This window comes from Arachis hypogaea, chromosome 9, assembly GCF_003086295.3.
Source record: "Arachis hypogaea cultivar Tifrunner chromosome 9, arahy.Tifrunner.gnm2.J5K5, whole genome shotgun sequence".
In the NCBI taxonomy this organism is placed as follows: Eukaryota; Viridiplantae; Streptophyta; class Magnoliopsida; order Fabales; family Fabaceae; genus Arachis; species Arachis hypogaea.
The window spans coordinates 10,500,345-10,522,099 of NC_092044.1; the positions used below are offsets into that span (position 1 = coordinate 10,500,345).

Below are 21,755 nucleotides of genomic sequence, written 5' to 3' on the forward strand. Positions count from 1 at the left end.
AAAATAAAGAAATAAAAAAGTAAATATTTTTTTATCTTTTATTTCAACTAATAATTATCATGTATGTTATATTATTTTAATTTATTATTTAAGAAAAGTATGTTTAATATTATTTTAAGAGTAAACATATTTAAAAGAATAGAAAAAATGAATTTTATTGATGTTTTTTTAATAAAAATAAGCTTTTAAAAATATTTTTGTGTTTTGCGGATATATCCGATCCGATCCGCAAATGTGCGCCGCAAATGTGCGGATCGAATCGGATCAAATCCAACCTTAAAAACTGTGGATATTGGATCCGATCCGATCCGATCCAATAATTTTAATGCGGATCGGATCGAAATTTTGATCATATACGATCCGATCCAATCCGTGGACACCCCTAACAAATGCTACACCTATATTTAAAAATTTAAGGTTTAATTATTATGTCAGTTTCTATAATTTTTTTAAATTTGTAATTAGATCTTTATATATTTTTTTTAATTAAGTTTCTATGCCATATCAAATTTTATAATTAAATTCTTATCGTGATAAAAATACTGTAATTAACAGAATATTCCGTTAAACAAAATGAATAAGCCTAATACTTGACTGAATATTCTATATAGTTTAATAGAATATTCCGTTAATTTCGACATTTTTATCACGATAAGGACTTATTAGTTATAAAATCTGATATGGTATAAGGACCTAATTGAAAAGAAAAAAAAGCACAGGGACCTAATTGAAAAGAAAAAAAAGTATAGGGACCTAATTGAAAATTCGATGAAACTATAGGGACCAACAGAATAATTAAACCAATATTTAATTATTCAAAAAAGTATGAGAAGTTCTAGTAAGCCTGTAGGTTTTGTGATTTGTAGCCATTAATTAATTATCATTAATATTTTTAATAGTGTGAGATTACATCTAATAGTATAAGATTATTCACTTTTCTTTTATTAATTAAGTACTGTCAAATTTTAATAAAAATACTATACTTTCTCAAAAAGTATTACTTATTCAACACATCCTACTTTTGCACTCCAAATTTAGTTAATTATAATTTACAATGAAATATTTATATCAAGTTGCAAAGGTTAAATAATGTTTTAGTTCTTAAAGTTTGGAATTAAAATTAAATTCATTTTTAACTTTTTTTAATTCAAAATAATCTTTAACGTTGCACTTTAAATTAAAATCATCTTTTAAAAATTTTTTTGGACAAAATTGTTCTTATCTTTGTTCTATATCTCCAATCCTATTATCTACCATTATCATTACTCTTACCAATATTACCATCACCAATTTTTTTTTTATTTCCACCAAATACAAACATTCAACAACAACAATACAATATTTAAATATAAACAATTATCTATTTCATCAATCACAACCAACAACAAAGTATTCAAATTTAAAAATAACACTAACAATAACATTCTTCATTGCAACCTAATTTTTTAAATTCAACAATACAGTATTTATTTTTTTAAAGAAAGAAAAAAAAGAAAAATTAAGACAGAGACAAAAAAGATGGAATGAGGAGAGAGAAGAAGAAGAAAGAAGAATAAGAGAGGAAAAAGGAAGAGTTAGACAATAGTAATGAAAAAATCTACTGTTATTGCCGCTGGTTAGGTCATTGGAAAGAGAGATTGAGAAAAAAAAGAAGAGAAAATTTGAGATTTGTTTCTCCTCCTCTATTTCTGCTTCTACCATCGTTAAAATTATCGTCGCTGTTTTCCAAAACTATCACCAAAAAAGGAAAAGAAGATGATTCCAAACTTCTTCAAATCAAAACCAAAAACAATAACGTCATTTATTCCAAACTTCTTTAAAACGGAACGAAACACCAATATCTTTGACTGATTCTCGTTTAACGTCTAAGACCTATTTTAAGACTTTTTTTCAACTGTATTCTCCATTCTTCGCTCTGATTCTGCCAACGAAACCACCGCCATCGTCAACACCTGCATCGACTGGATGGAGACACCTGAGACGAGAAAGTGAATGTCGAAATCGAAGAAAAGAGGGTGCTCCAGATTAACAGCGAGAGGAGTAAGGAGAAAGAAAAAATGAATGAAAATAGGTGGTCTCATGAAAATAAAGATAGGGTTAGTAAAGTGAGGGTAAAATAATCAAAAAATAATTTAAAAAATTTAATTAAAAAAATAAAAAATAATACTTATCTCGGAATTACAATTATAAAATTAAACCATGGTTTCCCACCAGACCAATATATATATGAGGAATAGGACACTTCTCAAAATCGTACGATCCAATCTTCAATCTTACACATAACTTAGACCACAAATAATGGATTTCCTTTCTCTTCCAACAGTAATGCTTGTAGCTTCAGCCTTGGTCCTTGTCTACAACATATGGAGGATTATGAACAAAACAAGTGAGAAGCAATTGCAAGCACCAGAACTACCTGGTGCGTTCCCATTAATAGGTCACCTCCATTTACTAGGAACCAAAACTCCACTCGCAAGAACCTTCGCTTCTTTCTCCGATAAGTACGGTCCCATATTCCGAATCCGTCTGGGATCATACCCTGCGGTTGTGATCTCCAACAAAGATGGAATCAAAGAATGTTTCACCATAAATGACAAAGCTCTTGCCTCGCGCCCCAAGTCTAGCCAGGGAGTATACATTGGCTATAACTACGCCGCTGTTGGGTTCGCTCCTTATGGCTCCTTCTGGACAAAACAGAGGAAGCTAGCTATGCTTGAACTACTCTCGTCTCGCCGCGTTGAATTACTGAGGTATGTATATGAATCCGAGATTGATACTTTGATCAAGGATTTGTTATTGTATACTGCAGGAAATTCGCCGGTTAAAGTTGTTGTCATTAGTGAATGGTTGGAACGGTTGACTTTTAATATAGTGACAAAGATGATAGCTGGAAAGAGATATTTTAGTTACTTGCAAGATGTGGATGATGTTGAAGCACAAAGAGTTGTGAAGCTCATAAGAGAAGTCATGCATTAATCTGAAGGAGGTTTGGTTCCTTCGGATGTGATTCCTCTAATTCGATGGTTTGGTATAGAAGGGAAAGTTCTTAAATCCATGAAAAGAATTGCAAAAGATTTGGACACACTTTTTGGAAGCTGGGTTGAAGAGCATAAAATGAAGGGCAATATGGTAAATAGCTCAAGCGAGAAACAAGATTTTATTGATGTTATGCTTTCCATGGTTGAAGATGATCCTGATTCTGGCCATACACGTGACACTATCATTAAAGCTCAAATTATGGTAACCATATTGATAATTATGATAATAATTATGCTCAAAATAAGTCAAAATTATATAATTTTTTCATTATTTGCAGAATCAGATATTGGCAGGGACAGACACAACATCCTCAACAATGATATGGATGGTAGCTTTATTGTTGAAGGACAAACAAATTTTGAGGCGCGCACAAGAGGAAATTGATGTTTATGTGGGTAGGGAAAGAAAAGTAGAGACATCTGATGTGAAAAATCTTGTTTATTTACAAGCAATTTTCAAAGAAACTCTAAGGTTATATCCGAGTGGACCTCTATTATTACCCCATGAAGCAAGAGAAGATTGTTACATTAATGGCTATTACGTGCCAAAAGGGACACGTGTCTTCGGAAATGTGTGGAAGCTACATAGAGATCCAAGTATTTGGTCGGAGCCAGAGAAGTTTTCACCAGAGAGGTTTATTAATGGCAATGGAGAAGTTGATGAAGATCACCACTTTAAATACCTTCCATTTGGGTTAGGTAGAAGAGTTTGCCCTGGAGCCTCTTTGGCAACACAAGTGAGCCTCATCACACTTGCACGTTTCCTTCAAGCATTTGACTTTGATTCTCCCATGGATGAACCTCTTGACATGAGAGAAGGCTTGGGCCTAACCTTGCCCAAGTTGACTCCAGTCAAAGTTTACCTCACCCCACGAGTATCCAATAAACTCTATCCCTGAAGCAGTATATTTAGTTTTATCTAATAAAAATAAAACGAAATATTAAAATTACTCAAGAGGGATTATGTTGCTATAGAATTATTTATGTAAGAAAAATTTTAAATTTATCCAAAAAAAAAATAGTTTTTCTTTGAAAAGTCAAGCTTTTGGTGTGCGAAAATTTTTTCTTCCACATTAAGAATTTTGTTAGCAACATAATCTTTCATGATAACTTTAGTATTTTTATTAATATATTAATATTTGGGGACGGATCCAAAAGAAGCGTTCGACTCCCAAAATTTTAAATAATTATATCTATTTATATAATATATGTTTGAGGAAATAAAAAATATTATGTAATTGAATTATATATTATCTTTTATTATGTGATGATAAATTTATGTCTCAATTATTTAATTCACTCATATTTTTTACTTAATCAATTTAATATCATCACTCAATTCTTTATACTTTTCAACTAGTTACTTTTGTATACTCATCTTTATATTTACTTTAAAAAAAATCGTTTGTTCTTTTAATATTAATATATTTAACATTTATATTATTATATAGAATATTCATAATGACTTACGATATAATTATATTTTGGGGTATTTTAGATATTCTTTTCTTATAAAAAATTTTTTTTTTCTCAACTTGCATTCTTAAAAGAAAAAAAAAGCTTACTTTAATTTTCCATCTTACTTATTTAATTTTGACTATCGTTTTATTTTAATATTTGTATTTTATATATATTCTATAAAAATATTATGTCTTTCAAGTAACTAATAATTTATAATTTATTTTTACTTTTTTTAATTTTTGAAAGAACTAATATTAATTAATAAGATATATAATAATTTTTTAATTAAACACGTTATAAATTTTTAGTATTTTATAATTTTATAATGTATTATTGATATTGTTATATTTTATATGTAATTATTATATTAAAAATAAAATTATGAAAAAATTATAAAATTATTCTTTTCTTTGTATATAAATAAAACCAATTTAATAACTACATATTATGTTTAAATTAATTATATATAATAAAAAATATAATAAAAATAATTAAAAATTAATCTTAAATTCAACCTCTCCATATTAAAATTTTTAAATACGTCTTTGCTAATATTCATCTTATAACTAAAGTAAACAAAAATTTATGCTTCAAGTGTATGTTCTAAAAAGCATGTTAGCACATACTATTCATCTACCAATCTAGCACATGCAAACCTTTAAAAATTGTGGTATTGAATGTTCGTTAAATTAAATTAAAAATAATTTTTAATAAATACAATTAATAATAATTGTATTAATAAAACAATTTTTAAAATTAAACAATATTAATAAAAATAAATATAAAAATAAATTTTAATATTTATTAATATATAAAATTATATTAAATTTTTAAATTTTGATAAAAATAAATTAATTTAATTTTTTTTAAAGTATTTTCAAAAACACCATAATATTTAAAAGTTATTGTAAGTATAAATATATTATTTTTTTAAATTTACCAAACATAATAAAATAAAGTGACATGTGTTTTTCAAAAAATACAAAAACAAATACTTCTTTAAAAATCTTTAGAAACCCAAATCTAACTATACGGGTGTTAAATCACCATTTTATATTTAAGAAGTTATGGACAAAAAATAAAAGACGGTAGTAGAAAGTTTATCAATTATATCGTATATTCGTATATAAAGGTTTTTTATATAGAAAATAATAGATATTAAATTAATCCCTACATATTTATATATAAATTAAATATATATTATTTTATATATTTTTAATATAATTTTATATTTTAATATATATTTTATATAAATAACTAATCTAGTAGTAGATTTTTTAATATGCATAATATGATTTGAAAAAATATACAGCCGAAATATATATAAAAAAAGTAATACCAATATTTTTTTTTCAAAATGAATTTTCCTAAACACGATTTCATATAGTTCAAGTGCTCAACTCTATCTGATGCTTGATTGCGAGTTTCGTTTTGGGCTCTAGAAAAGTTCAGTAGTTCGAATGTATATATAATGAATTTGGTTTATTTCCAATATCATATCTATAGTTAGCGCATTTATTATAATTAGAAACTCTAACTCTGATAATCTGTATCAAAATCACAGTCGATATCCTCACTATCATCAATATCGTCATTTAGGTAGTTGTATGATCAATTTGAATGTTGAAAAACTAGGTCATGATATATTAATAATTTTCGCAGTTGTCAGATATGGATAAATATGACTTTGATTTCCTGCTACAAAATTTGTCAATTTATATATTAACTTAAATTATACGTTGATATAATTATTTTAATTTTATGTTGTATCAAGTCTATCTTACGGCTCTGCATCATTGGTGAGTAGTGTTTTATTGGCAAATGTTAATGTCATCACCCTTGGTGTTCTAAATTGGCAATGACCTCAGAGTTGGATTTATCCCAAAAATAGAAAAATGAAAGAGATTTATTTATTTATTTATTATTCGATGCTTTAAAGACTTATTAGTTAAAATATTTAATTTATTATTTTAACAACAACAACAACAAAAATTAAAATATTTATGAAGAAATTTTTAAAAATAACACTTTATATACCATTTTTTAGTTGAGCTATTGGCATACATCATGCATGTAGTATCAAAATATTATTTTATCATAAGAAGTTGATAACTGATATACATAACTCAATATTATTTTCATGCAAACATCCATCATTATTAATTATTTTATGGTGAATTCTTCCAAACCCATGACAATTTTGTGGGTAAGTTACCCTTGCACATGTATCTTCATCTCAGTTATTGATCAAAAAAATTTTCAACCTTTCATTAATTGATGCATTAAATGTTTTCACACTACATTGTATTTTATATTATTTACATTATACCCCATAACTTATTTATACTTGATGCAATACGCAAATAGTTGATTTTACAAATCTCTCCCCAAATACCATACAAATCAAAACCTTTCCCAAATACCATTTCAATGTGTACAGCTTCTTCTTCTACCTCTCAAAAGACACTTCAAAAGAACTGCTTCATTCTTCAACCTCACTGCTTCTTTTACCCTTCTACGATCTCACTTCTTCTTCTTCTCTACCCTTCCTGTGGGTGATGGGTTTGATTTTTCCGGCGACCCACTCCTAAAACCTTCCCCAGATACTCCTGTAGTATCCACAGCTCCTTCATCTACCTCAGTGCTTCTTCTACCCTCCCCTTAACTTAAGCGTTTGATTTTTCCGACGACCCACTCGCAAAACCTTCCCCAAATACCGCCGTAATGTCCACAACCTCTTTTTCTACATCGTTCCTCTGATTTCAAGGTCAGTCATCGTCAGGGACAGATTTTTCCGAACCCCGTGGAAGACCCTGCCTTCTGCGTCTTCGTCCAGGGTTATGCGGGTGTCATTTTCTGTGATTTACCGTCGAAAAACGTAAGTCATCCCCTTGCTAGCAAGGTTCCGGCGACCCACGTGCAGAACGCTCTCGGAAAACCCTTGTAAGCCCTACTGCTTCTTCATCTAGGTCATTCGTTCGTTTTTTTGTTTTTTTAGCCAATTTGCGTGATTTGTTCTGTTAATCACTTTCTGTAATCACCGTTCATCGAAGAAGATTGATTCAATTTCGAATGCAATAGATGATGATAGTTGTACATGGTGGTGTTAAATGTTAATCAGATCGATGGCAAGTGATGCATGCTCCTCAAACACGAGACGAGGCATAGGGGGAGCCGGCGGACAACAGGAACTGAGATCTGGAAATGCAACCTCAGGATGTAATAGATGGTGTGGCCCCAAAATGCTTCTGTGAAAAATATGCCATCAGTTACATGTCGAAGACAGACACCAACCCAAATAGGTTATTTTTTGGATGCCCATTATTAAAGGTAATCACGCAATTCTTTATGTATGAGAACTAAGATTATGCTAAAATTTGATTAAAATTTGAATTTTCTGGAATGGAGCTTTAGACTCTATATTTTGGTTATTATCCACCTTGCTTAAGTTGTTGTGGATGTGATTTTGAATTGTTGGGAATTGCATGCCTATTGGTTATGAAAATGATTTGACTTTGTTATTGATTTGATGTTAAATTGGGTTGATTTTGTATATGATTTGATATTGGTGCTGGTTAATTTTGATGAATGACTGAGAATTGGGAAAAAGTTGATTTATTCAAAATAGATCTACCTAGATTAAAAATCATGATTGTGACAAGAATTGACATGGTATCTGATCTGATATTAAAAATGGATGCTAAAATTTGAAAGGATTTTATAGATGTAGAATTTAGGGATTAATTACAGTGACGTACATGGATTAGATTGAATTGGAGTATTTTGTAACCCCTTACATTAATTGTGTTCTATTCGTTGTAGGTGACAGAAGCACATTGCAAGTTCTTTCTCTGGGTTAATGACCACATTGTTAGGGTCAGAGCGGGGGAGGCTACAATGGGATCGGGTGACGGAAAGCAGAGTGATGTTGGAAAATATTTGGGAATGGATAACTTGATAGACCATGTAGAGGAAAGAATAGCAAAACTAGAGAAGCTGCTGAACAAGAAAAGTAGAGAAGCAGAGTTGAGGAAAAAGGCTAGAGAAGCAGCTGCAAGAGACATGGAGGCTTCATCAACAACGTCTATTGATTAGCTGCAAACCAGAACCCGAAGCACCTCGATTAGGTTCAGAAACTTAAGAATAATTTCCTTCTTTGCTGAAAATTGCTATTAGAATGTAGAGACACAAATGTTTGAAGCTTTAAAAGCAAAAATTGTCGAAGACGTTCATTTGATTTGGGCAACATGGTTGGAATTTGTTTATGTTTCTAGTTACGTGTTTTTGTTTTACCCATAGATACGTATATGTTTTATGGTATTTATTTTTGTGACTTAGTTACCAAAGTTCCCTACTAATTTCAATAGCGTATGAAGGCTAATATGTTGTAGTAAGTCAGCCTGAATACCAGAAAATAGCAACCTTTTATTAGTGAAATGAATGCTTAAGATTGCAGTCATGTTATAACTCAATCTTCGGGAATTCTGTAAGAGTAGGAAGGAGAAGGGCATGACAATATACACCGATGATTTGGTGACTTCCATGACAAATCATGCAGCCACCACAATAGATTGCTTAAGATTGCAGTCATGTTATAACTCAATCTTCGGCAATTCTGTAAGAGTAGGAAGGAGAAAGGCATGACAATATACACTGATGATTTGGTGACTTCCATGACAAATCATGCAGCCACCACAATAGATAATTGACAAGATCTGTTTTTCTTCTTATATACTAGTGTGCAGCATAAATTTTAAGTTGTGATAGAATGAAGAAGCTGAAAGTAAACTAGAATGTTATGTTAGGCTTTGGAAATTTGTTGAAGTGCAACTTGTTGGTCAAGTTTAATTGCTTTCCTTTCAGAAAATTTCCTGCATAGGTTTCGAAATTCCTAATCCCTTGAACCTAAATAAATCTTAACACTTGTAGTTTATTTGATCATGATGAATGGCCACTGCTTTGTTCTAATACACATAAATTGTTCAGCAAGCTATGATGCTTGAAATAAGCTAGCCTGTCTGTTAACATAATGGGTTTTAAAGGCTTCATCTCATTAGGTACTGAAGTTGTAGATCATCATCTTTATACCCTTGCACATGATGTATAATACTCCAATTGAAAGATCTGACTTTTTAAAATACCATAACTTCCCATTATTGCTGAATCCTTTGTTTGCTCAATTTGTTTGACTTTATTCACCCCTTCATGCACTTGATTGAATTCCTATTACTCTATAATCCAAAGTAAATGAACGAGTGCTAATAGGTTGATCATTTCAGTGACGTGGCCGTGGAGGTAGAGTGCAAGCTGGAGTTTGTTCATGGAGTGCTAATGGCTTATTGCAGGTCTTACCAGGTTACCATGTACTGGGTTGCTCTTTTTTTCTTCTTATAAAATAATATTCAACGAGTATATGGCTTATTGCAGGTTTTACCGTGCACTGGGCTAGGTTCTGTCATCGTCCAACAAAGACCTAGCGATCAAACCGCGAACCCTAAACCGTAAACATTGAACCGAAAACCACCAAACGATAAATCAGAGGCACAGAACCATTCAGCATAAGAGCTAACGACCAAACCGCGAACCCTAAACCGTACACGTTGAACCAGTAACCGCCAAACGATAAACCATTAGCACGAAACCATTCACTCTAAGGCCTAGTCCCTAGAATCGTACACACTGGACCGTGCGAATTGAACCGAAAACCGGGAATTAATAAGCAATATACACGAAGCCGTTCACTAAAAGACCTAGCGATCAACCCGTGAACCCTAAACCGTTAACATTGAACCGAAAACCGCCAAACGAAAAACTAGAGGCATAGAACCATTCACCATAAGACCTAACGACGAAACCGCGAACCCTAAACCGTACACGTTGAACCAAAAACCGCCATACAATAAACCATTAGCACGAAGACCATTCATTCTAAGGCTTAGTCACTAAAACCGTACACATTGAACCGTGCGCATTGAACCGGAAACCGACAAACAATAAACAATATACACGAAGCCGTTCACTAAAAGACCTAGCGATCAAACCGCGAACCCTAAACCAAAAACATTGAACCAAAAACCGCCAAACGATAAACCAGAGGCACAGAACCATTCACTATAATCCCTAACGACAAAACTGCGAACCCTAAACCGTACACGTTGAAGCAGAAACCGCCATACAATAAACCATTAGCACGAAACCGTTCACTCTAAGGCCTATTCACTAAAACCGTACACACTGGACCGTGCGCATTGAACCGGAAACCGGCAAACAATAAATAATATACACGAAGCCGTTCACTAAAAGACCTAGCGATCAAACCGCGAACCCTAAACCGTAAACATTGAACCGAAAACCGCCAAACGATAAACCAGAGGCACAGAACCATTCACTATAATCCCTAATGACGAAACCGCGAACCCTAAACCGTACACGTTGAAGCAGAAACCGCCATACAATAAACCATTAGCACGAAACCGTTCACTCTAAGGCCTATTCACTAAAACCGTACACACTGGACCGTGCGCATTGAACCAGAAACCGGCAAACAATAAACAATATACACGAAGCCGTTCACTAAAAGACCTAGCGATCAAACCGCGAACCCTAAACCGTAAACATTGAACCGAAAATTGCCAAACGATAAACCAGAGGCACAGAACCATTCACTATAATACCTAACGACCAACCCGTGAACCTTAAACCGTACACATTGAAGCAGAAACCGCCAAACAAGAAACCATTAGCACGAAGTCGTTCACTCTAAGGCCTATTCACTAAAACCGTACACACTGGACCGTGCGCATTGAACTGGAAACCGGCAAACAATAAACAATATACACGAAGCCGTTCACTAAAAGACCTACCGATCATTCACTGTAAGACCCTAAACCATTAACCCTATCAGAAATTTTTTCATTTATTTCAATTACTACCAGCATAAATATTTAACTTTTTGTTAATGATTCTCATTTTTCTCTAAAATTTATGTTTTATTAGTTTTAATTAAAAATATAGTTTCCCACTTTTTATATATTATTTTTATTTTGGTCTATAAATATTAATTTTATTAGAGAATTAATTAGTAACATCTATTCAGTTATGTAAATTAAAATGATAATGTAGTATACAAAAATTATTACTGCCTATGCTAAATAACCTGTTATGATTCATAGAATATGGCGAGGTTTACGCAATTAAATTTCAATTTCGCCTTACTAGATAAAGTTATCACATGTTCTTTTTCAAGAAGAAACTATAAACCGCACCTAGTGGTATCAATAAAATCATATACATGTATACAATGTAATTAAGGCCAATAAATAATATTCCAATTAGGTAGGTGATGGTTAGTCTAGGACTACGAGCAAGAAGATGGTGCAATAAAGTGGAGACCATACTGCATGACTACAAGAAGGAGGAAATGAGTTGGTGGTCTAAGCATAAAAAACTACAACTACAATCTATATGCTTACAAATTCTAACCCATACAACATGGATACTAGAAGGAAGCCCTCAACCATGGCAATCGAATGTTTGGAAATGTTTCATGGAATCGATCAAACTGCATAAAAAAAGTTACGTTCGTTAATCAACTATTGTTCGTCTGAAAACTTCCTTGGCATCTCCCTCCCTTCAACCACAGCCATCGTCGAAGTAATTAATTAAGAATGGAGTCTGGATTCCGGTAAGCATCTTCTTCAATTTTTACTACTTCCTTTGATAGCAGCCGTATCTGTAAAGAATAAAATGGAGCATATTGAAATAACTGCATGCATAGATTAATTAAATAAAGAGTCACAAGATGTTTGGCTACTCCATTCTTTTATGGTTTCAGGCCACTGTGTTTTACTCCTTCTTGTTTCTACATGTTGGTTTAGGTATGTTAATGCATTAAGGAACATTCAACAATCATACAACCAGTTCTATGTGTTTGGGCTATTTGCAACAGATGTATGTATATCCACAACTTTGCCTTCTTCCGTTGTTATGATTCTGTTAAAAAACGTTTGAAAAACTAAGTTGGCATGGTTTTGTCTTGTTCCGCCACTGGATGATGTAGAATTCCCACCTAATATTGTGAATCTCTTCAAGTGGTACAGTACCACTGATCTTTATTTGGTTGACACTCAAGACAATTGCCTCCACATCAGACCCAAGCAAGACGGTAACAGGTTCTGGATAAAGGGAGTTGATTTAGGGAGGATACGACGCATGTACAGACGAAGTTCTTTACTGAGTGTGGAGCTTAGGTACGTTGGCTGGGGAGTATTCTACATGCTCGTCCGGGACATTAACCGGAAAGATGAACCTCCGTGTGTTGTTGATGAACTGTATTCGGCGAAGGTTTTGCCTGACTATATTGTTCAACACTTAGCTTTGGTGTGCGGGGCTTACTTCAACAAAGAAGCCCAACTTAGAGTCTACCAGAGCGAGATGTTCCTTAGGAATCACCGCCGGATCCAACAACATCAATATTTCGATACTCAGCAGTCAGGGTGAGTAACAATGGACCATTATTTTCTGGTCTAATTTCTCACGTTTTCATGTTTTGTGCCTAAATTTTTTTAACTCAACTACAGTGTAAACAAGAGGCAACATGGTGGGGGGGCTGAGGCAGGTCCTAGTAAGCGACAGTGACCCCAGACCTCTCCTATGCATCGACGCGAACAATGCCATGTACGATCCTTATTTGTTGCCACAAGACAGTGACGACGGTAATTGATCTCGGACATCCATCTGCACATGTCGTGTGTCACATTTATCATCAATGACATCATTATCGCATTCATAGTTCGTGAATGAATGTCTCTTGTCCTGTTGTGACTCCTTCACCTGCTGATAACATGATAATCCCCAATCAGAAACTATAATAATGCATACAACTATAATTTTTACGCATGGAGGAGTTTTACGCATAACACCTGTGTTAACGAGTCGAGATTTTTATTGAAAACACCATTCGTGGACGCGATGTCAATGGATTCGCTGCTTTCATGGAGGCTCCGCTGTTTTATAATTTTTTTTTTGACAAGAAGAAGTAGATCTTCATTAGTTCACCCAGTTCATGACACGGGAATTAGATGTTTACATTCAAAAAAATTACCTCGACAAAAGTGTTGTCTTTACCCTTCCGGTTCCTCATACCCGTCGCCGTAAACTTCCTTGTTCCACCCTTTTTAAAAGGCTGCCCAAACAGAGGAACATTCACATAGTTTAATGGTTTTTAAAGGGACACACACCGAACAAGATTTTTACAGCAGGAGTCTATTTCGAATAAACAAATCGTACCTTGGTATTAGGTCCTGAGTGGTGTTCGGACTTAATTGAGAATGACCTTGAAGAATTAGCAAACCTTTCTGGACTAAAACCTGAGTCCTTGGCTAATGCATTGTCGTATGATCGATCGCGAGGGTTACCTTCCACACTATGCTGCATCAGATCTGGACAACGCTTGTAGTAATGACCGTACTTGTGGCAATTAGAGCATGCTCTCTTCTTCCTCCAAGAAGACCTCTTGGAAGGGGCTCCTTTGCTTTTGACAACAAAGGGATCGTTGATGCCTTCCACGTTAACATTAGGAGTTGACTTGCCTTGTTTGCGTGACTGCAGGTGGATAACTAAATTGACAAGTTCAGACTGGACTTCATCAAAGTCTGCAAGATCCTTGCAAGCAATATCACACAGCTTGTTGTAATTCGATGCCAACGCTCCAACTCGAAACTTTAAGACCCTTTCGATGTCATCATTCACAGGCATTTCTGTGCTAATAAATTCGTTCTTTGCATTCTTTGTCCACCTTTTGTATATCAACGAATCTGAAAACTCAAGTATGTTTTCGAACTTCATGGCACAGAAGATATGACTACAGGAAATACCACGTGATTCAAACAGCTTGCACGAGCACGAGAATAGATTCTTACCTCTATCGACTTCCACCCGTCGATCTTTGGCCGGGTCTCCGAGAGCAGTCACACTGAACTCTACCTTGTCCAAGGTTGTGCTTAGTACCGTTATATTCAAAGCCCCTGCCCTCTGAATCTCATTACGAATTTCCTTTAAAATGTTTCGCGTGAAATAACATGATGCAGATCTTTCATATACCTCCAACGAGGTAATCATCACTGGCTCTGAGCATTGAGACTTAAAGTCAGCTATTAATTCATTGTTTCTATACTCCTTTAAGGCCCTATCCAGGTTATGCATGAAGTCAATGAGGGTGTTCTTGCGATTAACATAAAATCTGATGAGAGAATTTATACCTTCACACTGTGATGTCGTCCTTATGTAACCGAAAAACTTATCCCGGAGGAAACAATGGGACCACATCTCACGAGTTTCGTACGTCTTCTCCATCCAGGTACTGCCAACAAGGTTGTGCTTATCCAAAATGGCTGCCCATCTCCGATCAAAGTCTCTCTGGTCGTTGTTGTCGTATATAAGACCCTTAAAATCGCGTAGGAAATTAGGATTCTTTATATTTTCACATGCATTTCTCTGCAGATGCCAGCCGCATAACCGATGGGTTGCATCAGGCAGAACATTCTTGATTGCATCTCACATGGCAAGGTCTCCGTCAGTTATTACTGCTTTTGGACTTTTCCCACCCATCGCTTCAACAAAGGTTTCCAACAACCACTTATACGTCTCTGTGGTTTCGTCGGATAGTAGGCCGGAGCCGAAGATAACAGTCTGCCCGTGATGATTGCATCCAGAGAAAATGACCAAAGGCTTGTTGTATTTATTCTTCTTGTAGGTTGAATCAAAGGCAACAATATCTCCAAAGCAGTGATAGTCGATAATTGACTGCCCATCTGCTCAAAAAATATGCTCCAGCCTTTCGTCACTAGTGAACGTATACTTTCCAAAGAACAGCGGATCATTGTTTGACTTGCCAATCAAATAGTTTATTGCCGCATTGGCATCCCCATTTTTAACTTTTGCCCGACGATAGCGATCGATGTGGTTGTACAAATCTTTCCGTGTGAAGCCAGCATGACGATATCCACCCTTCTGGAATGCAATATACCCCATAATATGGCAGCTCTTGACACCAAAATTATGAAGATTTTCCACTTGGACTCTATCAGTCACAGTGAGACGTCGATTGGCCGGTACCAGATGCGCAAATTGGGGTGGCGTCATATCGTGGTTGTGAGATTCCACAAAACATGATACCTTCCATCTACCGCATCCGTAGTCAAGCTTTACCCTAAGCCGAGCTGGACACTTGGTTCGCGTTAGTGACCTTGCCTCCCTTGATCTATCATCCAGATCGAGATACCTCATATTTCTCCAGCCCTCTTTGTTGCAAACAAGTTGCCTGCTAATGATTCTACCTTGATTATCCCTAACCACGTCGTCCTTCCTCATTACAAATCCATGCCAACAAGAATAAGCGTTATAAAATTGGCAAACCTCATCCTCCGTCCTAAACTCCAGGTTCCAAATATCCTCCACCATTAAATCCGCTATTCTTTTTACACCACAAACTTCTTCACTCTTGCTAGTGAAATCCAGAGAATCCACATCGTCGTCATCAGCATCATCTTCTGCATTCGGTTGATAATGGAAATCATCACCCAAATCATTATCAGAATCATTCTTAACATCATCCTCCTTTATGGACATAATTTAACCACTGCCATAATTTTACCTAAAAATGTCAATAAATAGAGCCAATGGCAGCAACGAAGGAAAGCTAAACTAAGCTGCATGTAAAATTAACACTACAAGAAAAATACCCATTCAGCCACACTTTTTTTAAGCTACATTTGAAAAGCGTAGCCTATTCATAGAATAGGCTACGCTTTTCTCCGTGTTGCCTTTTTATAAGAGAAAAGGATACATAAATGCGGCATCATTTAAAAAGCGTAGCCTTAGGTATTATAGAAATCACTTATAAAGCGTAGCCGTAGGTTGATATCTATAGGTTCACTTTTCATATCAAAGGAGACGCTTTTAAAAGGTAGCCTATTTGTTATGTTTTGGGTGCACTTTAAAAGCGTAGCCTAATGTATCTAGGCCAAATGCACCCAAACACTTAGTAATTTTTCTTTTCCTTATCACCAAATCACACTCACCTTCGAATACCCTCACTTTCGCCTTCTGATCAGAAAAAAGTTTCGCCCCTCACCTTCGCAAATCACCTTCGAATTAATTGTTGAAAACCCTTCCCTAACACACCCACACACTCACACTCATTCTCACCATCACTCACCACTGCCACCACGCCCCCTTTCACACACACACACCCAGATCCGAGAGAAAGAGTGAACCAGAGGGAGGAGAGGAGGGAGACGGAGATGAGAGAGCGCGATCGAGAGAATAGAGAGTGAGAGGGGGTCACCGCCGCAACATCGCTGCAGCCGCCGCCATTGCCGTCGCAGAGCAGGGAGCCCGGAGGGGAGAGAGAGACGATTTGCAGACGAGATGGAAAGAGAGGACGAAGATGCGACGCAAGAGAGGAGGCTGTTCCGCCGTGCACTGTCGTCGCTCCTGGGGTCGATTGAAGCCGCCGCCGCAGCTAGGGCTTGCCGTGCTCCTGTCCGTACTCCTAACCTCTGTCTCTCTCTCTCCCTCTTCAACTTTCATTTCATTCTCATTTCAATTTTAATTTCGATGTCTCTGTAGGCAACAATATATTTTAGAAGTTGTATTGGATTGGAAGAGAGGGAAGGGGAGTGTTTGAACTTTCAATTTCATTAATTTTTGCTGAATTTCTGTGCCTGTGGGTGAATACTGGATTGTGAAGGATGGTTAGGATTGTGAATACAGAAGTTTGGACCTCTTCATATATGGTATCCCTTCTTTTTTTAATTCCCACAAGAGCTTAGGATTGGTTAAACAGAGCAAATTGAAACTTTGAATGTTCCCCTCATGCAGGGAACAATGCTGATCGATTCCTGCATTGGAGCACTAGGTTCCAAATTGTTCTAGGCGTGGAAAGGGGATTGCAGTACCTTCATGAGGATTCACATCTAAGAATTGTTCACCAAGACATCAAAGCAAGCAACATTCTTCTTGATCATAAGTTTCATCCCAAGATTGGAGACTTTGGCCTTGCCAGGTTCTTCCCTGAAGACCAAGCTTATCTTAGCACACAATTCGCTGGAACATTGTAAGTCCAATTATTAAATATTTTAATTACTATGTATGCTAGCTGCATATTCACCATGTTACTCATGTTATATTTCAGTTTTCTATTTATGTTTTTTTTTTTGTCATAAATTGGATAGCCTATAATTTTGAGTATTATAATATCACAACACACACCTATACTACACACACAGTTATACACAAAATATTAAGAGTTCTCATCCACTATTGACCCTAATCAAGTCTCAAACCTGAGTACGCAACACATATCATAGGGGAGTGGTGTGAGCTTATGAATGAATCTGGTTTGCCATGTTACCAGGTTTAGTTATTAAGTAATTGAGCTGAGCTGTAAGTTTGACAAATGAAATGGTTTCCTGCCAGCGCCAAAAGGGCTGTTTTCGCCGGAGCCAGAACATTATCGAGGACCAAAGCTAAAAGTTGCCATCATTGGAGCTGGGCTTTCTGGCATGTCAACTACAGTGAAACTCTTGGATCAAGGACACGAGGTTTAGCTCCTTTAATCTTTAATATCACACTTCCTCCATTTCATATTTTATAAGTCATTTTGATACTTTGATTTATGAATATATGTGAAAAGTCAAAGCGACTTATCAGTATGGAACGAAGAAAATGTTATTTTGAAATTGGATGTTATGGTGTACATGGTAAACTTGATTTTTGAAGCAAAGGGGAGTGATTTGGTCAGTTTCTTAACACAATTATGGTGTTAAATTTATTAAGATATTCTAGCTAATGCATTTTATCTAGTATGTTTACTTCTAATTGCTCTCGATCAGGTGGATATATATGAGTCGAGGACTTTTATTGGTGGGAAAGTTGGTTCTGTTGTTGATAAGAAAAGAAACCAAATTGAAATGGGATTTCTTACAAATAGAAGTTGGTAAACAGACTTGATTGATCCCGTCTTTGAAATTCTCCAACCCCTCTGTTTATTTATGGTCTGAGAAGTTAAAAAATATTAAATATATAACCCTAGGAAACTTTGTCTAAGCAAAATTGATCAATTTTTCATGCCCATTGTGTTTAGGATTTGAAAAGCAAAATATTAAATATATTGAAGTGCCTGTCTTTTCCTTAGGGACATTACCATCCTAAAATTCTGAAAGCCTTAACAGAGCAGGCAGAAAAGCTGACGCTGAGCTCTCGAGCCTTTTACAATGATCGGTTTCCACCATTTGCTGAGCATTTGACAAGTATGCTTGGTTATGATATGGTTCTTCCCATGAACACTGGTGCTGAAGGAGTGGAAACAGCTCTGAAATTAGCAAGAAAGTGGGGTTATAAAAAGAAAACAATTCCCAAAGATGAGGTATAACAATGAGATCATCTTAACAGTAGTCATATCTTAATGTTTTACATTTTCCAAGGTTGAGGTTGAAGTGAATGTTTGCTTAGTGTGGGTCTGTGGCCTAGTACACAAGGAATATCTCATGACATGCTAAGCTGAAATCCACAATACTTTATGACTTTATTTTTCCTCCCCCAACCCCCTTTTCTCTGTGGATATTAATAGTATTTGCAAAACTAAAGGGAGAAATGCTTTAGCTATGGCCTGAAGAATCTGTTTTGACATATGTTCTCAATAAATATTTTGGAAACTAAATGCTTGTAAGATGTATTGGTACTCCTCCTCTGCAAAGATAAAATGAAGGAAGTCTACTCTTCAAAATATAGCATCTTCTTTTCTGTTTATGAGATGCAGATTTGAATTTTCCTGGTGTTTGTCTATTTATGTTCACGGATACTTGTGGCAGGCTATTATTGTGTCATGTTGTGGCTGCTTCCATGGCCGTACACTAGCTGTTATATCTATGAGTTGTGACAATGAAGCTACCCGGGGTTCTGGTCCTTTATTGCCTGGCCATCTTAAAGTTGATTTTGGTGATGCAGAAGCCCTTGAAAGAATTTTTAAAGGTTCTTAGTGCTCCCATACTTTGCTTTACATTTTTCATCACTATATTTTAGTTTAAATTGACTGATCTTTGATTTTTTTTTTCTGTGAAAAAATTCAGAAAAAGGAGAACACATAGCTGGCTTTCTTTTGGAACCCATCCAGGGTGAAGCTGGGGTATGATCTTTTGAGAACACTTAATCTGCTTGGCAACACTCACCTTGTTGGTTGAATTGAAAATTGAGATGCTAAAGAAGTTGCTATATACATTATACCCTGATGTTATAGTTTGATGGTGTTATTTCCGGTCTCACCATTTGATTGTTTTATATTATGTTTACATGCAGTGGGAAATCCTTGTTGCTTCTTCAAATTCTTTGGCTAAGAAAAAGATAGGTGTGCTTATAGATTTCATTTTGGTCAAGAGCCATGACATTCGGTTGAATATTCATATTTTTATTATGTTCTGATTTCTCAAAGTACATATCTCGGTTGCATCTTTTGATAGGTTTTTATTATTTATTTGAAGGTAATCATTCCTCCGGATGGCTATTTGAAAGCTGTTAGAGATCTTTGCACCAGATATAATGTGCTGATGATTGCAGACGAAATACAAACTGGGTTAGCAAGAACATGGAAGATGCTGGCTTGTGACCGGGAAGAAGTTCGCCCAGATGTTGTGGTTAGAAAATAGAAATCAGCTTAACCTTGTGAACTGTATATCTTTTTATTCTTTCCCAGCACTATGAGTTGAACCTTATTCTGTCTTTTTACTCAAATACTAGGGAAAGCATTGGGTGGAGGAGTTTTTCCTGTGAGTGCAGTTCTTGCAGACAAGGATGTAATGCTTTGTATAAAACCAGGAGAGCATGGAAGGTTTGATTTTATCATACAAATGCTTTTTATAAATGTTCTTTATTATGATTCCTTTATTTACATTTTCTTACCGATAGTTGTGACTGTTGTCTGAAGTTTTATACTTCTGTTTACCACTTGGCAATATTTTTTAGTCTTATGTATAGGTCGAGTAATTTCATTTATTGAAATGAAAGCAAATTTGTTTATTAATTAAACAAGAGAAGAATGCTGAACTTCTTTGTATATTATTGATTACAGTACCTTTGGCGGGAATCCATTGGCCAGTGCTGAACTTCTTAAATCCTATGATTATAAAGTTTTACCTAAAGGAGCTAAAGCTACTGTCTCTCTATGGTTCAGGTACAAAACTTAATTATTTTGTTGTATAATTAATTTACCTAGCTATCTATCTTTTGCTTTATAATATCAATTTTAATATATCATTCTGAATTTGAAATCACCTTTGTCAGTTGCATTTGATGAAGATTTTGAAGCTCAACTAGCTGACAACAATGATGCAAGACTGGAAGTGTCTCTATTGGCGAGGAGCCCTGACCAAGAGCTGACTGAAGTTAGTAACTCAATAGTTGAACAAGTTGGCTTATAGTCCCCCCCCCCCCCCCCCCCACAACAAAAATGTCCTTAACATGATGATATTTCTATGATAATAGAAGAACATACTGATTTGCAATTTATTATAAGTGTGTTATTTCTTTGAATTTCTTGAAGCTCATAACTTTGTAGTAAATCGCCACTTCTCTTACCAGGCATTTATAAGTATAATTATTATAAGTGTATTATAAGTATAATTATGTATTTATTTTTATTTTATAATATTCAACTCATTTAAATAAAAATGCAGAATTATTATATATGTAATCATATTATTAACTATTATGTTGTATTAATAATTATTAGATATATATAGAAAAAAAATGAGACCTAAGGCTACACTTATATACAGTAGCTGTAGTATACAAAAAAAAGAGGGACCTAAGGCTACGCTTATAAAAAGTAGCTATGGTATACAATGTGGCTACCCTTTACAAGTGATGCAGTAGCGTTGAAAAGCGTAGCCTATTCTGGAAAAATGAAAGCTGAAAAGCGTAGCCTTTGGTCCTGGACAGCATCACTTGAAAAGCGTAGTCTATTCCTAAACGTCAAAAGCGTAGCCCTTGGTGCAGAAAAGCGTAGCCTTTGAGAATAGGCAACGGCTGAATAGGAATCACCCCAAAAAGCGTAGCCGTAGCCCAAAAAGCGTAGCCGTAGCCTAAGGCATCATTTTTTTTTCACTTTTAGCTACACTTTTCAAGTGTACCTGAATGGGTGTTTTTCTTGTAGTGTAAATGAACCAAATCCAATTAAACTAACCCAATTGTTTTGGACCC

General features: G+C 35.1%; 4 protein-coding genes across 13 annotated transcripts; 3 read left to right on the forward strand and 1 right to left on the reverse strand.

The window, feature by feature from the left end:
- The first annotated feature begins 1,436 nt into the window (after positions 1-1,436).
- Positions 1,437-4,325, forward strand: LOC112710327 (cytochrome P450 CYP82J17-like). The gene is made up of 2 exons (XM_029288894.2): positions 1,437-3,240; positions 3,317-4,325. Exon 1 carries the CDS (start codon positions 2,299-2,301, stop codon positions 2,974-2,976), a length of 678 nt encoding a protein of 225 aa, XP_029144727.1. The 5' UTR covers positions 1,437-2,298; the 3' UTR covers positions 2,977-3,240; positions 3,317-4,325.
- Positions 3,055-8,594, forward strand: LOC140172968 (cytochrome P450 CYP82J17-like). The gene is made up of 3 exons (XM_072201955.1): positions 3,055-3,240; positions 3,317-3,913; positions 8,322-8,594. The coding sequence occupies exons 1-3, from the start codon at positions 3,055-3,057 to the stop codon at positions 8,592-8,594; spliced, it is 1,056 nt and encodes a 351-aa protein (XP_072058056.1).
- A 4,590-nt stretch (positions 8,595-13,184) lies between these two features.
- On the reverse strand, positions 13,185-16,127 carry LOC112708854 (protein FAR1-RELATED SEQUENCE 5-like). Its single transcript, XM_025760784.1, has 5 exons — positions 15,392-16,127; positions 15,084-15,310; positions 13,788-14,993; positions 13,603-13,683; positions 13,185-13,331 (listed from the first exon to the last, which is right to left on the reverse strand). Exons 1-5 carry the CDS (start codon positions 16,125-16,127, stop codon positions 13,185-13,187), a joined length of 2,397 nt encoding a protein of 798 aa, XP_025616569.1.
- A 362-nt stretch (positions 16,128-16,489) lies between these two features.
- LOC112710328 (ornithine aminotransferase, mitochondrial) lies at positions 16,490-21,173 on the forward strand. Of its 10 annotated transcripts, none has more exons than XR_011865345.1 (12): positions 16,490-17,042; positions 17,130-17,296; positions 17,382-17,616; positions 17,979-18,103; positions 18,697-18,927; positions 19,373-19,532; positions 19,631-19,686; positions 19,857-19,905; positions 20,115-20,191; positions 20,295-20,385; positions 20,626-20,727; positions 20,838-21,173. XR_011865345.1 is itself a non-coding variant. In XM_072202476.1 (12 exons), the coding sequence occupies exons 4-12, from the start codon at positions 18,065-18,067 to the stop codon at positions 20,845-20,847; spliced, it is 822 nt and encodes a 273-aa protein (XP_072058577.1). In that variant the 5' UTR covers positions 16,490-17,042; positions 17,130-17,296; positions 17,382-17,616; positions 17,979-18,064; the 3' UTR covers positions 20,848-21,173. The 10 variants fall into 10 exon arrangements, 7 of the variants coding, with proteins under 7 accessions (XP_072058577.1, XP_072058576.1, XP_072058575.1 ...); XM_072202476.1 differs by having other exon boundaries at positions 20,288-20,385; XM_072202475.1 differs by lacking the exon at positions 19,857-19,905 and having other exon boundaries at positions 17,917-18,103; positions 20,039-20,191; positions 20,288-20,385.
- Positions 21,174-21,755: the final 582 nt, after the last annotated feature.

Bases quoted from the DNA above. Each gene is read 5' to 3' on its own strand.
- LOC112710327 (XM_029288894.2), top strand. From the start codon at position 2,299: ATGGATTTCCTTTCTCTTCCAACAGTAATGCTTGTAGCTTCAGCCTTG.
- LOC140172968 (XM_072201955.1), top strand. From the start codon at position 3,055: ATGAAAAGAATTGCAAAAGATTTGGACACACTTTTTGGAAGCTGGGTT. The intron at 3,241-3,316 runs GTAACCATATTG...CATTATTTGCAG, and splicing joins TCATTAAAGCTCAAATTATG to AATCAGATATTGGCAGGGAC. The intron at 3,914-8,321 runs GTATCCAATAAA...TATTCGTTGTAG, and splicing joins AAGTTTACCTCACCCCACGA to GTGACAGAAGCACATTGCAA.
- LOC112708854 (XM_025760784.1), bottom strand. From the start codon at position 16,127: ATGTCCATAAAGGAGGATGATGTTAAGAATGATTCTGATAATGATTTG. The intron at 13,684-13,787 runs GTACGATTTGTT...CTGTTTGGGCAG, and splicing joins ACTCAGGACCTAATACCAAG to CCTTTTAAAAAGGGTGGAAC. The intron at 13,332-13,602 runs GTAATTTTTTTG...TGTTATCAGCAG, and splicing joins AAGACAACACTTTTGTCGAG to GTGAAGGAGTCACAACAGGA.
- LOC112710328 (XM_072202472.1), top strand. From the start codon at position 17,959: ATGAAATGGTTTCCTGCCAGCGCCAAAAGGGCTGTTTTCGCCGGAGCC. The intron at 18,928-19,372 runs GTATAACAATGA...TACTTGTGGCAG, and splicing joins AAACAATTCCCAAAGATGAG to GCTATTATTGTGTCATGTTG. The intron at 20,386-20,625 runs GTTTGATTTTAT...TATTGATTACAG, and splicing joins AAACCAGGAGAGCATGGAAG to TACCTTTGGCGGGAATCCAT.